The sequence below is a fragment of the Phytophthora cinnamomi genome (genome assembly GCF_018691715.1).
Source record: "Phytophthora cinnamomi strain GKB4 chromosome Unknown Contig22, whole genome shotgun sequence".
Classification (NCBI taxonomy): domain Eukaryota; phylum Oomycota; class Peronosporomycetes; order Peronosporales; family Peronosporaceae; genus Phytophthora; species Phytophthora cinnamomi.
Genome location: NW_027150955.1, coordinates 262,180 through 280,881, shown reverse-complemented (window position 1 = coordinate 280,881; position 18,702 = coordinate 262,180). Strand labels below are relative to the sequence as shown.

Sequence of the window (18,702 nt, the reverse complement as noted above, 5' to 3'; positions counted from 1 at the left end):
GCCCTTATCCTGCGAAAGCTCCGCAGGAATCTCTTCCGGGAGTACGTCTTTGTACTCCCTCAACAATTCGTAATAGGGACTCGACTTCAGCGAGTCCCAACCTTGTTCCTCGAAGCGCTCTCGCTTCGTCTTCGCACTGAGAGTGTACTTCCCATGAAGAGCTGCCTCAGCTCTTCGCTCTCGTTCGCCGTTCTTTCGCTGTCCGAAAGAACGCAGACTTGCTCGATGCGTCCATCGTGCAAGTCGCGTGTGAAGTGCTTCTAGCTCATGGCTGGAAGCGAAGTCAACTCCGACGCCGTCGTCGGAGGACTAGCGAGTTCCACCTCACGATACTGGAATCCAGTATCGGTGCGCGTCAAGACGCTTAGCGTCTCGACGTCCGGCGTCACCGCCTCAGTCTGCTCAGCAGACTGCTCTCGTGGCGTCTCGGTCCCGGACCGAGACTTGCGCAGCGTTCTCCGCATGCGCCGTCTTCTTGTTGTGCGGAGCCGGGCTCCGCACAGTTGTTCTTCTGATCCAGGCCCGGCCGTGGACAGTTGTTCGCCGGCGGACCCTGTCCGTGGGCGCGCGGTATCAAGCCCGGCTAGACCGCATTTTCCTTCGTGCAGCCCGGCTGCACGGTAATGAGTTCCTTGGTTGGCAGACCCTGTCTGCGGGCGCGCGATATCAAGCCCGGCTTGATCGCATGGCGCTTCGTCGTGCAGCCCGGCTGCACGACAGCATGCAAATTGCGTCAGTGCGGTACGTTTGCAACCGTCCGCACTGTTTGCAGCGTCAACTCCCGGAGTTGACACGCCTTTGTCACCTCGACGCCATTCATTGGCGGATCCCCTCATGACCGAGGGTGCGTCGGCTCCCGGAGCCGACGCGTCGTTGTCGACCTGACCTTTTCGGGTCAGGGACTGTCCCTTACACGCTTGAACGTGGGTATTGGTTCCCGGAACTAGTACGTCTTTTTCTTCTGATGTCGGCAGCATTGCCGACGTTGGTCTCACTTGTGCGCATCCTCGCGCACTTCCTGGGCACTCCGGGACAGCAGCATTAAGCGCTGTCTCGACTGGTGAGTCGCGCGCACCTGCTGGTGCGTGCGCTGCGGTAACAGGGCCATCGCTCTCTGTTCCGCTGTCGCGACCGAAGCGCACGAGCGTGCGCTTCTTCCAGTCTATTACCGGATCATGCCGTGCAAGCCACGGCATGCCCATTACCACGTCGAACTTATCGTCCAGGTCCAGGACGATAAAGTGTTCGACAAACACCCGTTGTTTGTACGAGAAGCGCACGTTTACGACGCGCTTCTCGGTCTTCACGATGGCACCTGTTGCCAGTCGTACCTCCAGAAGACTTCGAGGTACATTTACCTCCTCGAAGTCAAGCCTCGGCAGGCTCTGTAGTCAAACAAAGTTGTTCGACGCGCCTGAATCTACCAAAGCTCGAAGAGAGTCATTCGCTCTCTTCGAGTAAACCTTCAAGATGACTAGGTTCGGCCTGTCATCTTGTTTCTTGCAGTGAGAGCTGGTCTCACTGGGGGCTGCAGTCCTCAGTGTCGCGTGCTCGATGTCGGCACGCGTGACTGCATTACCAGTAGGGCGCCCCGCGCCTACTGGATGTTGGCGTTTTTGTTGGTCCGCGGCGATGCCTAGCATCGCCACGACGGCCACCTCCAGGGGGCATGGGGGCTGTGCACTCCCGTGCAAAGTGACCGATCCTTCCGCAACGGAAGCATCGCACGTTTCCTCCCTGCTGCTGGTAACCAGCAGTCGTTGCGTTCGAGAGGTCCATTGGTTCTGGACCTCCCGTCCTCGCTACCGGGCGCGGTTGCGGCCTCGGTACGTTTACATGGACTTTAGCCTGCCGCACGCTAAACTCTTCTTGCATGGCAAAGGTGATTGCAGCTTCGAGAGTACTCGGGTACTCTCGGAAGAGATAGGTCTTTACGGGCCCATCTCTAAGTCCTTTCATGAACGTGACGACCTTGGTCGCCTCGTCAATCGGGTTAGTCACGATATTTGATACCAAATATCGTGCGTGCTGCGCGTAAGCATGGACGTCATGCTTACCCTGCTGAAGGTCGAAGAACTCCGCCCTCGACCGGAACTCGTTTTGCGGGGGCTCAAACGCTTGTTTGAGCTCCTCCTTGAACACTTCATACGTGCTGAAGCACGTAGGATCGGAGAGTCGGCATCCATACGCCCAACTCCTTGCGCGTCCGCCAAGGCAGGACATGGCGAATGCGACCTTCGACAGCGGGTCGACGATGCGTCGAGCCGCTATGGCTGTGTCGAGCTCGACAAGCCATCGGAGGAGAGGCTCTCCGTCTCTTCCTACATAATTGCTCACGCTCAATTTTAATGATTGAGCACGCGGTGTCGTCCCCGACGACGCCGTCACTGAGGAAGCAGCATCGCGTTGCTCCTTCATGATGAACCCCAGAGCAACACCATGTTGCTCTGTCGGCGATAGCGTACGCAGCATCGTGGCTATCGCCGCTTCTCCAATGACTGTTGACAGTCGTTGGAGGGCCTCCCACTCTGGGTCCTACAGGTGGGGGCAGTCCGCGCATGCAACATGCGTTGCAGGCGTATTGGAGCTCTCCATGGGCGCCTCCGTGCTCATGGGGTTCTCGGCTCCGCGTTCGTACACCTCGTACGAACGTCACGTAGTCGGTCGTTGGACGGACTACAAAGTGCTACCAGGTGTAGTGGGCCTACTTTGGCTCACTACTTTAGCTTACACGTCGCGCTACGTGTACGAGGAAGCGGAGGGGTTTATTAATAAGTTGAATTAATTATACTTGAGTCCACAAGTATAATATAAATCAAATAAAACACCCAGTAGCTAGTTTAAGGTAAAATGAGAACTGTATTGTTTGTAAATTGATCTTCCTCCTAAATCTGCTAAAACTGTTTATCATCTATGAAAGGGGTTGACAGCGGCTGGCTGTCAGAGCCCCGCTAATATGCACGTCTCTGATTGGTAGAAAGATGCTGCTTTCTACCAATAGGATCTTTGGGTATGTGTGGACCACTCACTGTGGTGGTCCACTTCAATGTATCCATCGGTGTGTCTTACACCAATGTGAGGAAGTATCCAAAACTTTTAACAGATAACTTATCTGTTAAATTCACAAGTGGCTTGCAGCCACTTGTACGTGTAACCCCGTTACAGATTTGATTGGATCAGAGCTTTTGTCAGTAATAAGCAGGCGTCAGTAACAAACAAAGAATGTCGGTAGTATAGCGATACATATTGCAATATATTACAACTACAAAAGCATTGGAATATTATGCTATTAACAGTGTTCCAATGATGTGGTAAGGTTAAGTACGATTTTTCCTTCCAATGATAAAACAACTCACCTACATGTACATTGATCGTACTCAATTAGGGCTTCAGAATGCCATCCACATTAGGATCTAAAAAAATTTGAACTCCGTCTTCAGCCCTATAATTGTACCAACGCATGATACTTGGATGTAGTGAGTCCTGGAGGAGACATCACACCGATGGGAATCAACACACAGTAGCGCTGTGGAGAAGCGAATTCCGGGAAAGGGGTGATTGGGAGTGATCGGCAAAAGATGGATTCTGATGGAGTCACAATACTGCGGAAGTGACACCAGAGAAGCCAGATCGAGTGGATCTGGCGGTGCGGGTGGATCGAGACTATCAGATGCGTGTGGCGTCAAAGGGAGACTACTGGAAATACTACAAGATGACACAGAAGACGTCTACATACGGCAGAAGGCCAGATCAGCACTATCAGAAATGGTTGGATCCAGATCACATGTACCCATGTGGATCCAGACCCAGGTCACCTGTACCCAGGCGGATCTGAGCTTCTGAGGGATGACTAGGATACGCAAAGCAGTGGATGGAGCTCACGCCAGCCGAAGGACCCCAGATCAAGACAAGTTCAGGGACGGTGGGATCCGGATCACATGTACCCATGTGGATCCAGATCCAGATCACATGCACCCATGCGGATCTGGGCCTTTGAGAGGTGGCAATGGCAAGCGAAGTGGAGAAAGGAGTTTGCGACGACCGAAGGACCCAAGATCAGTGAGGATCCCCAGATCAACGCAGACCGACCCAGATCAAGGCACTTCGGAGATCAGCGGATCTGGATCTGAGAATCAGATCCGGATCTGGCGGATCTGGGGATCTGGGACTCAGTGGGTGATCTGGCGACTACAGCTCAACGGAGGGAACAAGCGATGATGCAATGAAGGTAGAGGTGGCTTATAGAGCCGGCAGGTACAGATGGGAAGATAGTTCGGATTGGGTGATAGGATTTTGGGATAGGATTGGGCATAACCACAAATCAGACTCAAATTTGCCTTGGACAACGCAAGTGCCTTCGCCTGGAATCGGGATCGACATTGACCCACCAAGAAGCAGCAAGGTACTGGGTAGCATATCTAGTGTCGGTTGAATAATCTGGATAATATATTGGCCAGATCAACCTTCCTAGTGAACTCCCTACAAGTGCAGATCCCAGATCACCCGGAGTTAACTACTTGGCCGGGTGATCCTTGATTCTCAACTACCCTGATCCCGCTATAGGAAGCGGCAAGTACGACAAAGGACGACCTACCAAGTCGCAACAAGGGCCTTCAACAAACCACAAGGCAACCAATCGGCCGGATCCAGATCCAGGCCGCCAGAGCCAAGTCGGGAATCACTTGATCTGGACCAAGAATCGCGTGCAGAGTGAAGATTTCCGCGCTGCTCCACCGGATCCCCGCGTCTCGCCAAGACGTTCCTACCTCAACACTTGGACTCTTCAGAAGTTACCAGAGAAGCAAGATCCAGCCCTACCGACGGGTACACAAGGTGAGGAGTTCAGCACTGATCACGGATCATCGGAGTACCCCCTCCGTTAGTCGGTGTCCGGGCGCTGCTGGGAAGTTGGATCTAGCAATCTCGCAGGTTTTGCTGATCCCGCTACACCACAGTGCCGAGGGTAGCCCGTATGGACCTTGGACATATATATATTAGTGTGGTGTCAGCCTTTGAAGGTGAATGCAGAGGGAGAGTCTACAGCTGCGGAGATACCAAGGTGCAATCTGGAATGGCATGTGGTAAAGCGATTTCTGATTCCACACCAAGGTACATAATTCGGTGACCAGAGCCAGTCCGGCCCAAGTTTGTACACGGGACACTGACCCGGGTAGTTTCGCAGAAGAGGTCAGCGAGCTAAAGGGTCGGTCAGCGAAGTGACTTAGTTTTAGTATGGGAAAGGCCGTAACAGCCTATTTTCATTAGATATTTGTATAAGGACCTTAGGGAGGGCCGTTGAGCCCAGCAAAGCAAACATAAATACAGAGTGGAATTTTCGGAGTCCAAAAGAAGCAGCACGCGGCGACTCTTCGAGGTACTGTTGTCAAGAAGGCGTCTCGACCTTCTGCGGTGTACCGGTAGATACCGGTACGACCTTCATTCGGCGGCACTTCGAGCATTCCCGTGATTACGTGGAGGTGATTACGGGACAGGTGTTTACACCACGGTGTCGCGTGGGTACAAGATTGTAGGTACAAGATGGGCATCGACGTGGCAGCTGCTGCTTGGCTCAAGCGACTCAGTATCCAGTAAGGAATCCAGTAGTGTGTATCCAGACGAGAATCCAGTATGCTTATAGGTAGCAAGGAGTTCGCGAACTAAGGATCTCAATTCAATTACTTTGCATTCCGACATCAAGTGCTCAAACGACCTTTACTTTTGGTTATGAGCCCAAGCCCCGTTTTCCCTGCTGAATACTCCGACTACGCTTTCGCCATGGACGCCGCCTCGACCACGACCTCTCGCATCAACAAGTTCGACGGAACCAACATCCACACGTGGAAGTTCAAGATGGTGGTGGTGCTCGAGGAACGAGACCTGTGGGAAGTGACAAGGGGAGAGATCAAGCTGGAGCACTGCGCCACTACGCTGGACTAAACAACGTTCAAGAGGAAGTCACGCAAGGTGCTGGCGATCATCTGTCTCGCGATGGAAGTTTCGCAGTTGCCGCTGGTCCGATCGGCGAAGGATGTGTACAATGGATGGTCAAAACTGGAAGGACACTTCGAGAAGAAGAGTTTGGCCAACAGGCTCTTCCTTCGTCGACGTTTCCTCACGACGATGATGGCGGAAGGTGATGATGTGCTGGAGCACATCAACAAGATCAAGACGCTGGCGGAACAGCTCGACGCAGTGGGCGCTCCGGTCAGCGAGGACGACTTGGTGATCACGCTTCTTGGGAGTCTGAGCGAGTCGTACCAGTTCCTACTTACGGCGTTAGAGTCAAGAGCCGACTCGCTGACGTGGGAACTCGTGACGGCTCGGCTGCTGCAGAAGGACTTGAAGCGCAAGGAACAAGGTGGCGGTGCTGAAGGAACCGCGCACGGTCAAGCGTTCATGACGAGCGGCAATGGGATGAGCAAGGGACGGCAGGCGCAGAAGACCAGTGCTTGTCACTACTATGGGATCGCCAAGTGTCCCGTGAGGATTCGCGAGAACGCGGAGCGGCAGAAGCCACAGTGAGCGCATGTGGCGAATGAAGATTAGGGGTTCGATGGGGACTACCTGTTCTCGGTTGGTGGTGGAGCCACCAAGTCGAGCGAAGTTTGGCTGATCGACTCGGGTGCGACGCAGCACATGACGTACTCGAAAGAGTACATGAAGAACTACAAGAAGATGGCTCCGGTGGACGACGGAGTGGTTCAAGCGGTCGGCAGTGGCGACATTGTCATGTCGATGAAGACCACACGTGGGATCAAGAAGGGTGTTCTCGCCGGTGTGTGGCACATTCCCAAGTTGCCGCGCAACTTGTTTTCGGTTGGGCGTTTCACTAAGGATGTTGGGTCTGTGACGTTCGAGCGCGACGGGTGCTTCGCGGAGAAGAAGAACATCAAGTGGCAGCTCGGAGCACGTGAAGTCAAGGGACTGTTCAAGTTGTGCATGACTCCAGTCATGCCTGACGAGGCGAATGTGTCAAGCCTGAAGGAACGCAAAGGGGACACCACGTCGTACCTCTGGCACCTTCGACTTGGTCACATTGGCCATGGCGGTCTAGACGCCATCGTCAAGAAGGGTTACGGTATTGGGATGGACATAGCGGCTGTTAAGCAGTGGGAGCTGTGCGATGGGTGTGCCCTTGGCAAGCAAACGCGAGTGAGTTTCATGCCCATGTCACCAAACCGAGCCAAGAAACTGTTGGAAGTCATCCACAGTGATGTCTGCGGTCCGATGAAGACGCAGACTTTCAGTGGCAAGAAGTACTTCGTCACGTTCATCGACGAGTACTCGCACTTTTGTGTGGTTTACTTGCTGCGGAACAAGTCCGAGGTAGCTGCCAAGTTTGCTGAGTTCGTGGTGTTCGCCGAAACTCAGACGGGTGGTTGCGTGAGAACGCTCCGTGTGAAGCAACTCCGTAGCGACAACGGTGGCGAGTACAAGTCGCGCCAAATGGTCAAATTCTGCAGTGACCGAGGCATCGTACAGAAATTCACGCCTCCGTACACGCCTCAATTGAACGGAGTGGCTGAGCGGATGAACCGGACTTTGATGGAATGTGCGTGCTGCATGTTGGAACATGCCGGACTGTCGAAGGGATATTGGGGTGAAGCGGTGATGACGGCGACGTTCCTCCGGAATCGGTGTCCAACCCGCTCCACCTCCCACGACAAGTCGCCACACCAAGTATGGACGGGTAAGAAGCCACTGCTGGCGAACCTCAAGGTATTCGGTTACCATGCGTATGTGACGGTCCCGAAGGAGAAACGCACGAAGTTTGACGCTCGGTCAGTGCGCTGTCGATTAATCGGGTACTGGGAGCATGAGAAAGAGTATCGATTTGAAGAAATCAAGAGCGGTCGCGTGCTAGTGAGCCGCGATGCGCAGTTCATGGAAGACGTCTTCGACAGTGGGAGACGCAACTTTGATCAAGAAGAAGCAGTCGTGGAACTTCGTGATGAAGATTCGACGGACCAAGAAACATCGTCTGGTCTGGAAGAGGATGATGAAGAAGAGACTGCGCGGGACGAAGACTTCGAGCCCGGCACCAAGCGACACCAGCGGACGCAGTCGTTAGAGGAAGCGGTGGAGATCCCACGATCCAAGCGACAAAGTCGGCAACAAACGCTGGACGAGATGTCAGCGATCACAAGGGAAGAAGGTTTTGACGCGACCTTCGTTGTGGATCCAGTGGGAGAAATGCCGACTACGTTCGTATCGGCGATGGAATCCAGCAACTCGGCCAAGTGGAAGGAAGCGTGCGACTCGGAGATCAACTCTCTACGCAAGAACGAGACGTGGGTGTTGGTGCCATTGCCCAAAGGACGCAAGGCAATCGGCTGCAGATGGGTGTTTCGAATCAAGGAAAACCAGGCTGGGGACATCGAGCGGTTCAAGGCACGACTGGTGGCCAAGGGATTTTTGCAGAAGTATGGCATCAACAACTAATAAACCTTCGCACCGGTGGCCAAGTTCACGTCGATCAGGATCTTGCTCAGTCTGGCGGTCAAGTACAATCTCACGGTGCACCAGATGGATGTCAAGACGGCATTCCTGAATGGGCGGTGGACGAAGACATCTATATGGTGCAGCCGGACGGCTACGTCGACGAAGCGCACCGAGACTTCGTGTGCAAGCTCAGGCGCTCCCTTTACGGTCTGAAGCAATCACCGCGAATGTGGAACCAGACCATCGATAAGTTTATGCTGGAACTGGGGTTCAAGAAGTGCGAGGCAGATCATCACTGCATCTACGTCAAGCGAGATGACCAAGACATGATCTTCGTGGCGCTGTACGTGGACGACTTGATCCTCGCAAGCAATGACGACAAGCTGCTAAGGAGGCACTCAGCGTACGGTTCGAGATGACGGACATGGGTCAGCTCAAGTACTTCCTCGGCATGGAAATCGAAGACTGGAAACGTGTCGGTGCGGCAGACCAAGTTTGCGAAAGACATCCTGGAGAAGTTCGGCATGGAGAATAGCAACCCTGTCAATACACCACACGACCCGGGACTCAAGTTGACCAGGGCCATGTCCGAAGGAGATTGCAAGCACGAGGAGACCATGGCGAAGGTGCCGTACAGGAACGCAGTCGGGTGTCTCATGTACCTGATGGTGGGAACTCGGCCGGACCTCGCAGCCGCAGTGGGAGTTCTCAGCCAGTTTGCCGCAGATCCGTGCCCGACACACTGGCAAGCGCTCAAGAGGGTGTTTCGCTACATCCAAGGCACGAAGACACATGGCATCGAGTTTGAAGCGAGCTGCGAGGATGGACTCCAAGGCTATTCGGATGCAGACTAGGCCGACGACGTCGAGTCTCGACGGAGTACACGCGGCTACGCGTTCATGATGAACGGTGGCTGCATCAGCAGGAGAAGCAAGAAACAGCGAACGGTGGCGCTATTATCGACGGAGGCAGAGTACATGGCGTTGACGGAAGCTGCTCAGGAGGTTATTTGGCTCAAGGCATTCCTGTGTGAGATCGGCGAAATGAAGACCAAGTCACCAGTCAAGATCTACGAGGGCAACCAAGGCTCCATCGCATTGGTCAAGAGCCTGGAGTTCCACAAGCGCACCAAGCACATCGACATTCGCTACCACTTCGTGCGAGAGAAGGTAGAAGACGGTCAAGTGGTGTTGGAGTACTGTTCGATGAAGGACATGCTGGCGGACTTGATGACCAAGCCGATCACCGCTGTGCAGTTAGACTTCCTACGGAGCAAGCTCAGTGTCCAAGGCGCAACAATGGTTGAGTCGAGTGGGAGTGTGTCGAGAAGGCGTCTCGACCTTCTGCGGTGTACCGGTAGATACCGGTACGACCTTCATTCGGCGGCACTTCGAGCATTCCCGTGATTACGTGGAGGTGATTACGGGACAGGTGTTTACACCACGGTGTCGCGTGGGTACAAGATTGTAGGTACAAGATGGGCATCGACGTGGCAGCTGCTGCTTGGCTCAAGCGACTCAGTATCCAGTAAGGAATCCAGTAGTGTGTATCCAGACGAGAATCCAGTATGCTTATAGGTAGCAAGGAGTTCGCGAACTAAGGACCTAAATTCAATTACTTTGCATTCCGACATCAAGTGCTCAAACGACCTTTACTTTTGGTACGACCGTCCCCGTAGGGCTAGATCATGCCCACCGCTGAGATCGGCTTACCGAAGTGACGGAAGTGATCTCGTCCACCCGGCAAGTCCAAGAAGCGGGTGTGAGTGTGTGGTGGTTTCTGGACATCTGCCCCTAGGGCGAGGAGCTCGTCGAACGTACGAGCGCGGGTTTTCGGCCCGCCAGTGAATTAAGGTCGGTGCGGCTTTGCACCGACGGCCCGTCAAGGCGAAAGCTGTCGTCCATCCGGCACGGGTTCAAGGAGGAGAAGGAGAAGAAGGGGTGGACGAAGTAAGGGGAGCGTGCTGTGTGCTCGTGGCACGGCTCCTGGAAGGGCTTGGCAGGTGTCTGGGAAGGAGCCACTACACCGCTGTAAACGGACTGGGCGATCTTCGGATCACCCGACAAGCCTACGCTCGACGATCGTAGGTGTTGTTGGTGTGGGAGTGGGAAGCTAACGATTTTGGCACGTCTGCTACACCACACGCACAACCCCGATTCTCCTGGTATTCCCTTTTATCGATCACCACTATTGTGAGTTCTACTCTAATTTTCCGATCAGGGTCGTTTGAATCGATCCTGGCAAATCGCCAGTCAATCGACACACCCATGATAATTCATAGTGAAAATATGCGTTTGGGTAGTGTTTCCTTTGACAGACATGCACAGTTTTGCTGCCGACGTCAAGGAAGCAATCCCCACCAGGGCCACGGCTCCCCACAGTCAAGCTCTCAACATGCGCACTCACAAACGTGCTTCGCCGTGTGTGCATGTTGCTTTATCACAGCCTCTTCCATCGGGCCAGGAGATCAGGCTTCTTCCTGGCGCGCCCACTCGTCGAGTTTTCGATATCTGCGCAGCGCGCCACCCTTCACTGTAGAGCACCTACACTAAGCAAGACGAGGCAGAGATGGTTGGGAGACCACCGACATCACAAGCAGGAATCACCAGCGCTAGTAGGGGCAAACGCCATCTCCACCAAACCCACTACAATTCAGAGGCTCCTGCACGACCACGGACTCCAGCAATTCCAGCAACTTTCGCACGAAGTCCAACACCGTCGAGAACCCCAAGTAAGTCCACCGGCAAAAGCGATAATGCGCCCACTAACGACATCACCAACGGGCGACTTCGAGAGCATCACGAGCATCGGCTCCAGCAAAATCACTTCCGTGACAATAGCCACAACTGCGCGGACAGCCACAGGCAGCGAGAGTACCGACTCCAAGCTTTTACAGCACCAAGATCTGCAGCAAGATCTTCAAGTAGAGCAAGATCTTCAATTGCAACTACAGCACACGCCTTGAGGGCTCCAAGCAATACTCCGGCGAGATCCAAAACCAATGATGGATTCGAAACCAGCGAGATCTCCAACAACAACGAAAAACACGCCGGCGGATGCTGCAGCATCGAGGGCAAACACAAACGGAAGTCCTAGAACTGCAGTAAACCAAGGGTCCAACAGCAAATGAGCAGCAAGAATTCCGCTCCATCGAGAATTCTAACAGCAGCGAGTGCACGAACAACAGGGAGCCACCCACGAAAGAGATTGCTGACTCCCGTAATAACTCCACCACCACCGCGCAATCCAGCTCAGCAAGAGCTGCGTACACTAACGCAAGCTGTGTCAGTACCACACCAAGTAACTGTCTGACACCAGCGTCAGACTTGATCAGTACGGCACCGTTAACGCAGCGACGCGTACGGTTAGCGGTGTGCCAACACGACTGCGAGGCACGGCGGCAACTCTGTCCAGAAGTCCTGCTGGTTCGCTCCCCGATGATAGGTTAAAAGTAAGCTAATGAGATCGTTTTGACCAATGATATTTCTCTGGCGGTTTCTTGGCGGTTCCTCCGATGCTGCCAAACCGACCCGATTCGGCAAATTTGGGTGGAATCCACAATAAATACGCATGGCGGTCGTATTCTGGAATTCGTTCAAGATTACGGATGTAATTTAGAATTTCCCACTTGTTTTCACTTAATAACACTGTACAAAATCCAAGAAAGGTGATTCGGACGTAGTCGCACTATCCGTCTGAGGCATGTGTTCGGTCACTTAAGCGTGTATACAAAACGTAAGATAAAGAGGGGATGTTGCCAAACGTGTGTCACGTTTCCGGTCACTGCTTATACTAGTGCGGATGCTACAATGCGCGACTGCGCTGCAGTTGCTACAAGCTGTTCAGGCTTCTCTTGATTTTGGCGTTGACGTTGTTCCTTCAAACGCAAAGCTTGCAGCGTTCTTTCGACCTTGCGCTCCTTCTCGTCAGCACGCTGTTTTTGAACCCGACGTTTGTCGAGGGCTCGCTGCTCCTTGGCCTTTTCTCTTGGCTGGGAGCGCTCTGCCTTGGCACGCTCCTTTTCCAGCGCTTGGAGAGCTTTCTCCACCTTTGCCCGCTCTTTAGCGAGAGCCCGTTCAGCTTTGGCCTGCTCCTTGTCCTCTTTGGCCTTCTTCTTTCGGTGCAGTGCCTCGAGCATTTCCTCATGTGTAAGTAAAACGCCACCAGAAAGGTTTTCGTCCACATATGTACCACTCATCCTCTTCTTCGTCGTGGGTGTGACGCTGCTCCGCAACGCAATGTTAACTACATTGAGCGCATCAATGTTCGGGTCGCGGCGATCCGGATAACGTCGCTGCCGATCTGTAATTTCGAGAGTCTCCAAGTGTGGGGTCATGGCATCATGGTGGCGCAGGGAATCCTTCTCCGTGGACGGTTTGTTCCCACTCAAGCCACTCAGCATTTTGTCGAGACATAAAGGATAGATACCTGCAGATTCAAGTGTATTTGTTGCGTTTTCTTTTGAGAAAGCCATTTCCAACGGCTGCTTGGTGAGAGCCGCTAAGTGGTCCCTGGTTGGCAGCATGCCTTACTGTAACGGGTACTGGCCAACTCATTTTCGTACAGTCGCTTGAAGGGCTGGTAGATCCCCACGTCAAGGGGTTGGGGGAAGTGCGACGTGTGCGCCGGCAACACGAACAGGTGCACGTCGCGGCGCAACGCCCACACAACAGCATTGTAGTCGATATGAGCGAAATGCCCGTCCAAGATGAGCAACTGGGGTCGTGCGAGCGGTAACTTGCACACAAACCACTTCAGCTGCATGAAGAGCGAGGTGTTGATGCCGAACGTATCCGATATCGCACAGACTACACCGTTTGGTGCGTTTTCCATCCACTCTGCTTTCCTGTGCCGCCTCGCAAAGATGTACAGCGGTGGGAGTCGGTCTCCGGCTGCATTGATGCAGCCTATAATGCCCACATTCTCCCGATCGGCGGAACGCTGCACGTTGGCGGCCATGCCCTTCGGAGTGAACACCCGCTGCTGGCAGCGACCTTGAGCACATACGCCGGTCTCGTCACAGTTCCAGATCTGTGAGGGACGGCCATGCAGCTTCAGTTCGTCCAGTGCTGCGCTGAGGTTGTCGTAGTAGTAGTGCACGGCCTCCGTCGTCGACGCCCCAGCACGGTTTCCCTCCAAAATACGTGCCTTGCGCAACGGGATGCTGTCGGCGTGCTTCCGAGACCAACGAACCACAAATCTGAGGTCGGGGAAGGTATGTCGTGTAGGAACACGCGCTAAATTATATATTGGCACATTTTCCCCATCAACAACACCCACCAAGTCACCGAAGACTCAATGGGCTTGTTAGGGTTAGAACCTGAAGGCCCAGGAACTTTCCCTTGCACCGGGTTGGTGTTTCCTCTATGCACCGAACTTCCGCTGGTCGACCGACGGAAGACTCAGCGTCACTAGCCACGAGCAAAGGCTAGCACGCTCTCACACACAAAATATACCTCGCAGGCCCTCAGAAGGAAGGGTCCCGGCATTATACGGCGTGATACGAGGGTGCCGGAGCTATACTCCGGAGGGAAGAAATAAATGGAGTGCGCTCTCGCTCCTCCAGTTCTTGGCGACGACTCGTCGCTACCAATACACCGGCCACTAACTCTTAGCCCTGCCAGGGATGGACACACGCTACACTAGTAGATGTGTCCACCGACAGTTATAATCCTACCTACCAGGTTTACCTTGAGCTGCAGGTCGTTCACTGCAGCCACCGGTGTCGCCCTTGCGTGGTTGGGAGGAAAAGCTGTTCTGTTTTTGTTGCCCGAATGCTTATCTTGTCTTCTCTTAAGTTTCCTATCGATCAATACAAATATTAAGTATAAATGCGTCCGTTTTGGACTGCCAGTTGTAACTCAGCTGCCCGACGCAGAATCCTCGAGCAGCGCGGTACTCGATTACTTCGAGAAGTCCTTGATCAGCTCCTTCCGTTAGGTACACCAGCATGGGCCCTCGGCGGCAGATCAGCTGCACGAGGCCTCTCATACGGCCTCGAAGGTTTTCAACCGGCACACCAACTTGCTTCGCAGCCTTCCGAATGGATTTGCCAGACTTCACGAGCTGCAACCCGCGAGTATACGCTTGAGCTTGGTCTTCCGTAGTTGACAGTTTAAAATGGTAGGAGAGTCGCTGGGGGACGGATGTACGGCGCGAAATTCAAAATGATCCAGCAGAACCAAAATGGCGCCAAACTTGGCGAGCGACACCTTGTTCGAACAGGCGAATTATGTGGAGCCAACAATGTCAGGCAACCAATGGAATCGTGCATATTTAGCGCGTTAACGGCGCATCAAGATCTGTTCTTAACATAGAGTTGGCTCGACCGGAAACTTGTCCAGAACTTTTTGGTGTCCGAAACTCCTTTCTTGAAATTTGTGCGGTGACAACGAGTTTAGGCGTCCTAAACTAGGTCAGTACCCAATTTAGGAACCTGAAACGGGCGCCCGAAATTAGGCCGGGAATAACCCATCTTAACCCCCAACTAACAGAGTATCCATTAAGTTTGTCTGTAAGTTCGTCGTATTCCGCCCTTGGGGCATCAGCCTACCGTCGAGCATCGTCCTACCGCCCTGCATTAGCGCATTAGTAACCTGCCCTATGGCATCTCACCATCTTCCGGACTGGCTTATCTTTACCCGATATTACAACATAGCCATGCGTGATAATTATAACGCGCTGTGATTGGCCGATTTTGCCTCAGCGCTCACATTTCCTTTTTTGAATTCCGCGCGCGGCGGAGCGAGGAAGCGCTCGGACGTCGGGCGCCGCTGCGAGCCCCACAGGACGCGAGCGCCGCACAGCGACGACGGTGCGCTGTGTGTGCGACATAGTAGCCTGTACATGCGCCCTAAAGTCAATAGTGGACGACCTTCTGGGCCTGATCGTTGACTGGATAAATACATAATATATTATTACTGCTCTGTGATTGGCCGAAACCCTCTCTGTTAGAATATATTGCTATTCGGGGTGCCACACACATTTCGCGATACAGCGCGCGAAATACAAGACGTGCGCTGGACAGGGGTGAGTCCGGACCTTCAAACGCGACTTGCAGGACCTTCAAGCACCTTTTCATACTATACCTCCAAGCACATCAGACAGGACCTTCAAGCACCTCCGCTCGACCTTCAAGGTCATCCGACCTTCAAGCGCGACCTGCCGGACCTTCAAGCACGCCGAACGTTCAAGAATGCTGGACATTCAAGCACCTCGCGCGATCGCGTAGTAGTGGAGCGAGCTGGAACAGCGAGCGTAACGGGTTGGGACAAACGGTATATCCAGTAGTGAAGCGAGCTGGCACAGCGAGCGTAACGGGTTGTGACCAACAGGAAGGCCAGTAGTGGAGCGAGCTGGCACAGCGAGCGTAACGGGTTACGATTAATGGTTCTTCAAGCGCGACCTGCCGAACTTTCAAGCACGCTCGACCTACTAGCACGTTGGATCTTCAAGCACACAGGAATTTCAAGCCCGCAGGACCTTCGAGCACGCTGGACCTTCAAGCACCAAGCGCGATCGCGTAGTAGTGTAGCGAGCTGGAACAGCGAGCGGAACGGGTTGAGACGAATGGTATGTTCAGTAGTGGAGCGAGCTGGAACAGCGAGCGTAACGGGTTGGGACGAACGTACACCAAATAGTCGAGCGAGCTGGAACAGCGAGCGTAACGGGTTAGGACGAACAGTATGGCAAGTAGTGAAGCGAGCTGGAACAGCGAGCGTAACGGGCTGCGACGAACGGCATCGCAAGTAGTGGAGCGAGCTGGCACAGCGAGCGTAACGGGTTACGAAGAATTGTCCTTCCAGCGCGACCTGCTATACCTTCAAGGAGGACGTATCTTCAAGCACGCCGGACCTTCAAGCACTTCGGACCTTCAAGCACCTCCCACACGACCTTCAAGCACGCCGAACCTTCAAGCATGCTGGACATTCGTGCACCGAACGCGATCGTGTAGTAGTGGAGCGAGCTGGAACAGCGAGCGTAACGGGTTGAGACAAACGGTAGGCCAAGTAGTGAAGAGAGCTGGAACAGCGAGCGGAACGGGTTGCGACCAACAGGAAGTCAAGTAGTGGAGCGAGCCGGCACAGCGAGCGTAACGGGTTACGATTAATGGTTCTTCAAGCGCGACCTGCCGAACTTTCAAGCACGCTCGACCTACTAGCACGTTGGATCTTCAAGCACACAGGAATTTCAAGCCCGCAGGACCTTCGAGCACGCTGGACCTTCAAGCACCAAGCGCGATCGCGTAGTAGTGAAGCGAGCTGGAACAGCGAGCGTAACGGGTTGTGACCAACAGGAAGGCCAGTAGTGGAGCGAGCTGGCACAGCGAGCGTAACGGGTTACGATTAATGGTTCTTCAAGCGCGACCTGCCGAACTTTCAAGCACGCTCGACCTACTAGCACGTTGGATCTTCAAGCACACAGGAATTTCAAGCCCGCAGGACCTTCGAGCACGCTGGACCTTCAAGCACCAAGCGCGATCGCGTAGTAGTGAAGCGAGCTGGAACAGCGAGCGGAACGGGTTGAGACGAATGGTATGTTCAGTAGTGGAGCGAGCTGAAACAGCGAGCGTAACGGGTTGGGACGAACGTACACCAAATAGTCGAGCGAGCTGGAACAGCGAGCGTAACGGGTTAGGACGAACAGTATGGCAAGTAGTGAAGCGAGCTGGAACAGCGAGCGTAACGGGCTGCGACGAACGGCATCGCAAGTAGTGGAGCGAGCTGGCACAGCGAGCGTAACGGGTTACGAAGAATTGTCCTTCCAGCGCGACCTGCTATACCTTCAAGGAGGACGTATCTTCAAGCACGCCGGACCTTCAAGCACTTCGGACCTTCAAGCACCTCCCACACGACCTTCAAGCACGCCGAACCTTCAAGCATGCTGGACATTCGTGCACCGAACGCGATCGTGTAGTAGTGGAGCGAGCTGGAACAGCGAGCGTAACGGGTTGAGACAAACGGTAGGCCAAGTAGTGAAGAGAGCTGGAACAGCGAGCGGAACGGGTTGCGACCAACAGGAAGTCAAGTAGTGGAGCGAGCCGGCACAGCGAGCGTAACGGGTTACGATGAATGGTCCTTCAAGCGCGACCTGCCGGACCTTCAAGCACGTCGGACCTTCCACCATGTCCGATCTTCAAGCACGACGGACCTTATAGCATCGCGCACGATCGCGTAGTAGTGTAGCGACCTGGAACAGCGAGCAGAACGGATTAGGACGAACTGTACACCCGCCAGAGCGAAGCGGAGGGGGCTATGACAAATAGTGGAGCGAGCTGGAACAGCGAGTGTAACTGGCTGTGACTAACCACACACACACCGCCGCGAAGCGGCGGCGATCGGCTAGTTCCCGAAATTAACTCGGCGAGTCTCTCAAACAGACGGACACAAGAACTCGCCATAGATCTTTCTGGATCCGGGAGAAACTGTTTAGCATATTCCCGCCCATATACAAGTTTGTGCGTAGTGAATTACGTTTCTGGGTAGTACATTTGGCCCATGCACTTGTAAACTTCGACCTGCCGCAGCCTCCGCGGACCCGCAGGCGAGGCAACACCGGCAAGCGGGGGAGGAGCACCGGCACGGCGAGGTAGATGTGTACTCTCCAAGGCACTGATGGACTTGTTGGTGGTCATGTCGGCTGACGGCCTGTCGGCGGCGCAGATGCACGAACGTCTACGTCTAGCAATGCTAGACCTAGTTATCATCGCAATAATGGGAGCAATGTCGGGCGAGGATTCGCGTCACGGCCATTTTCGTGTAGAGGTGTCCTACGACACGAATGCTATTTGGGCCTCACGGCGGCTACTGCGTCGCGATCTTGCTCTGCATGGCGATGGCGCGGCGTTCCCATACAACGAGCGCGACCACCCACGCGAGGGGCAGCAGCAGCATCGGTAGCAGCCAACGCAGCACCTCGCGCGAGTACTCGATCAAATGCGCGGCGAAGCCCACAGCCACGCAGCCGCCGAGCAGCAGCAGGCACAGCAACGCGAGGAAGATCGACTCCATGAATGCCACGCGCTCGTCGACCGAGTCGCTGGCATCGTCCCCCAGTCGCACGATCTCCATCTTGTAGCGCACGTCGTCAAAGTCCTCGAGCTGCAGCGCTGTCTTCTTGGGGCGGAGGCGGAGGCGAGACAGGTGGAAGCGAGAGCGAGGCTTGGGCCTCTTGGACTTCTTGCCGCCGCTGCTGCTGAGGTCGGCGCTATCCGTGGGCGGCATTTTCTCGGAAGTTGATGAAGTCTCCCGACGCTTCGAG

At 54.3% G+C, this 18,702-nt stretch overlaps 3 protein-coding genes across 3 annotated transcripts; all 3 read right to left on the bottom strand.

Annotated features, from left to right (window-relative positions):
• Positions 1-260: 260 nt before the first annotated feature.
• On the bottom strand, positions 261-1,444 carry IUM83_12048 (reverse transcriptase; the record flags this gene model as incomplete). Its single annotated transcript, XM_067936650.1, has 3 exons — positions 261-709; positions 1,076-1,341; positions 1,425-1,444. 3 exons carry the CDS (start codon positions 1,442-1,444, stop codon positions 261-263), a joined length of 735 nt encoding a protein of 244 aa, XP_067795087.1.
• A 10,785-nt stretch (positions 1,445-12,229) lies between these two features.
• IUM83_12047 (DNA binding protein) lies at positions 12,230-13,599 on the bottom strand (the record flags this gene model as incomplete). Its single annotated transcript, XM_067936649.1, has 2 exons — positions 12,230-12,744; positions 12,975-13,599. 2 exons carry the CDS (start codon positions 13,597-13,599, stop codon positions 12,230-12,232), a joined length of 1,140 nt encoding a protein of 379 aa, XP_067795024.1.
• A 4,646-nt stretch (positions 13,600-18,245) lies between these two features.
• On the bottom strand, positions 18,246-18,665 carry IUM83_12046 (Myb protein J; the record flags this gene model as incomplete). The annotated part of the gene is made up of 1 exon (XM_067936648.1): positions 18,246-18,665. One exon carries the CDS (start codon positions 18,663-18,665, stop codon positions 18,246-18,248), a length of 420 nt encoding a protein of 139 aa, XP_067795025.1.
• Between the last annotated feature and the right edge of the window lie 37 nt (positions 18,666-18,702).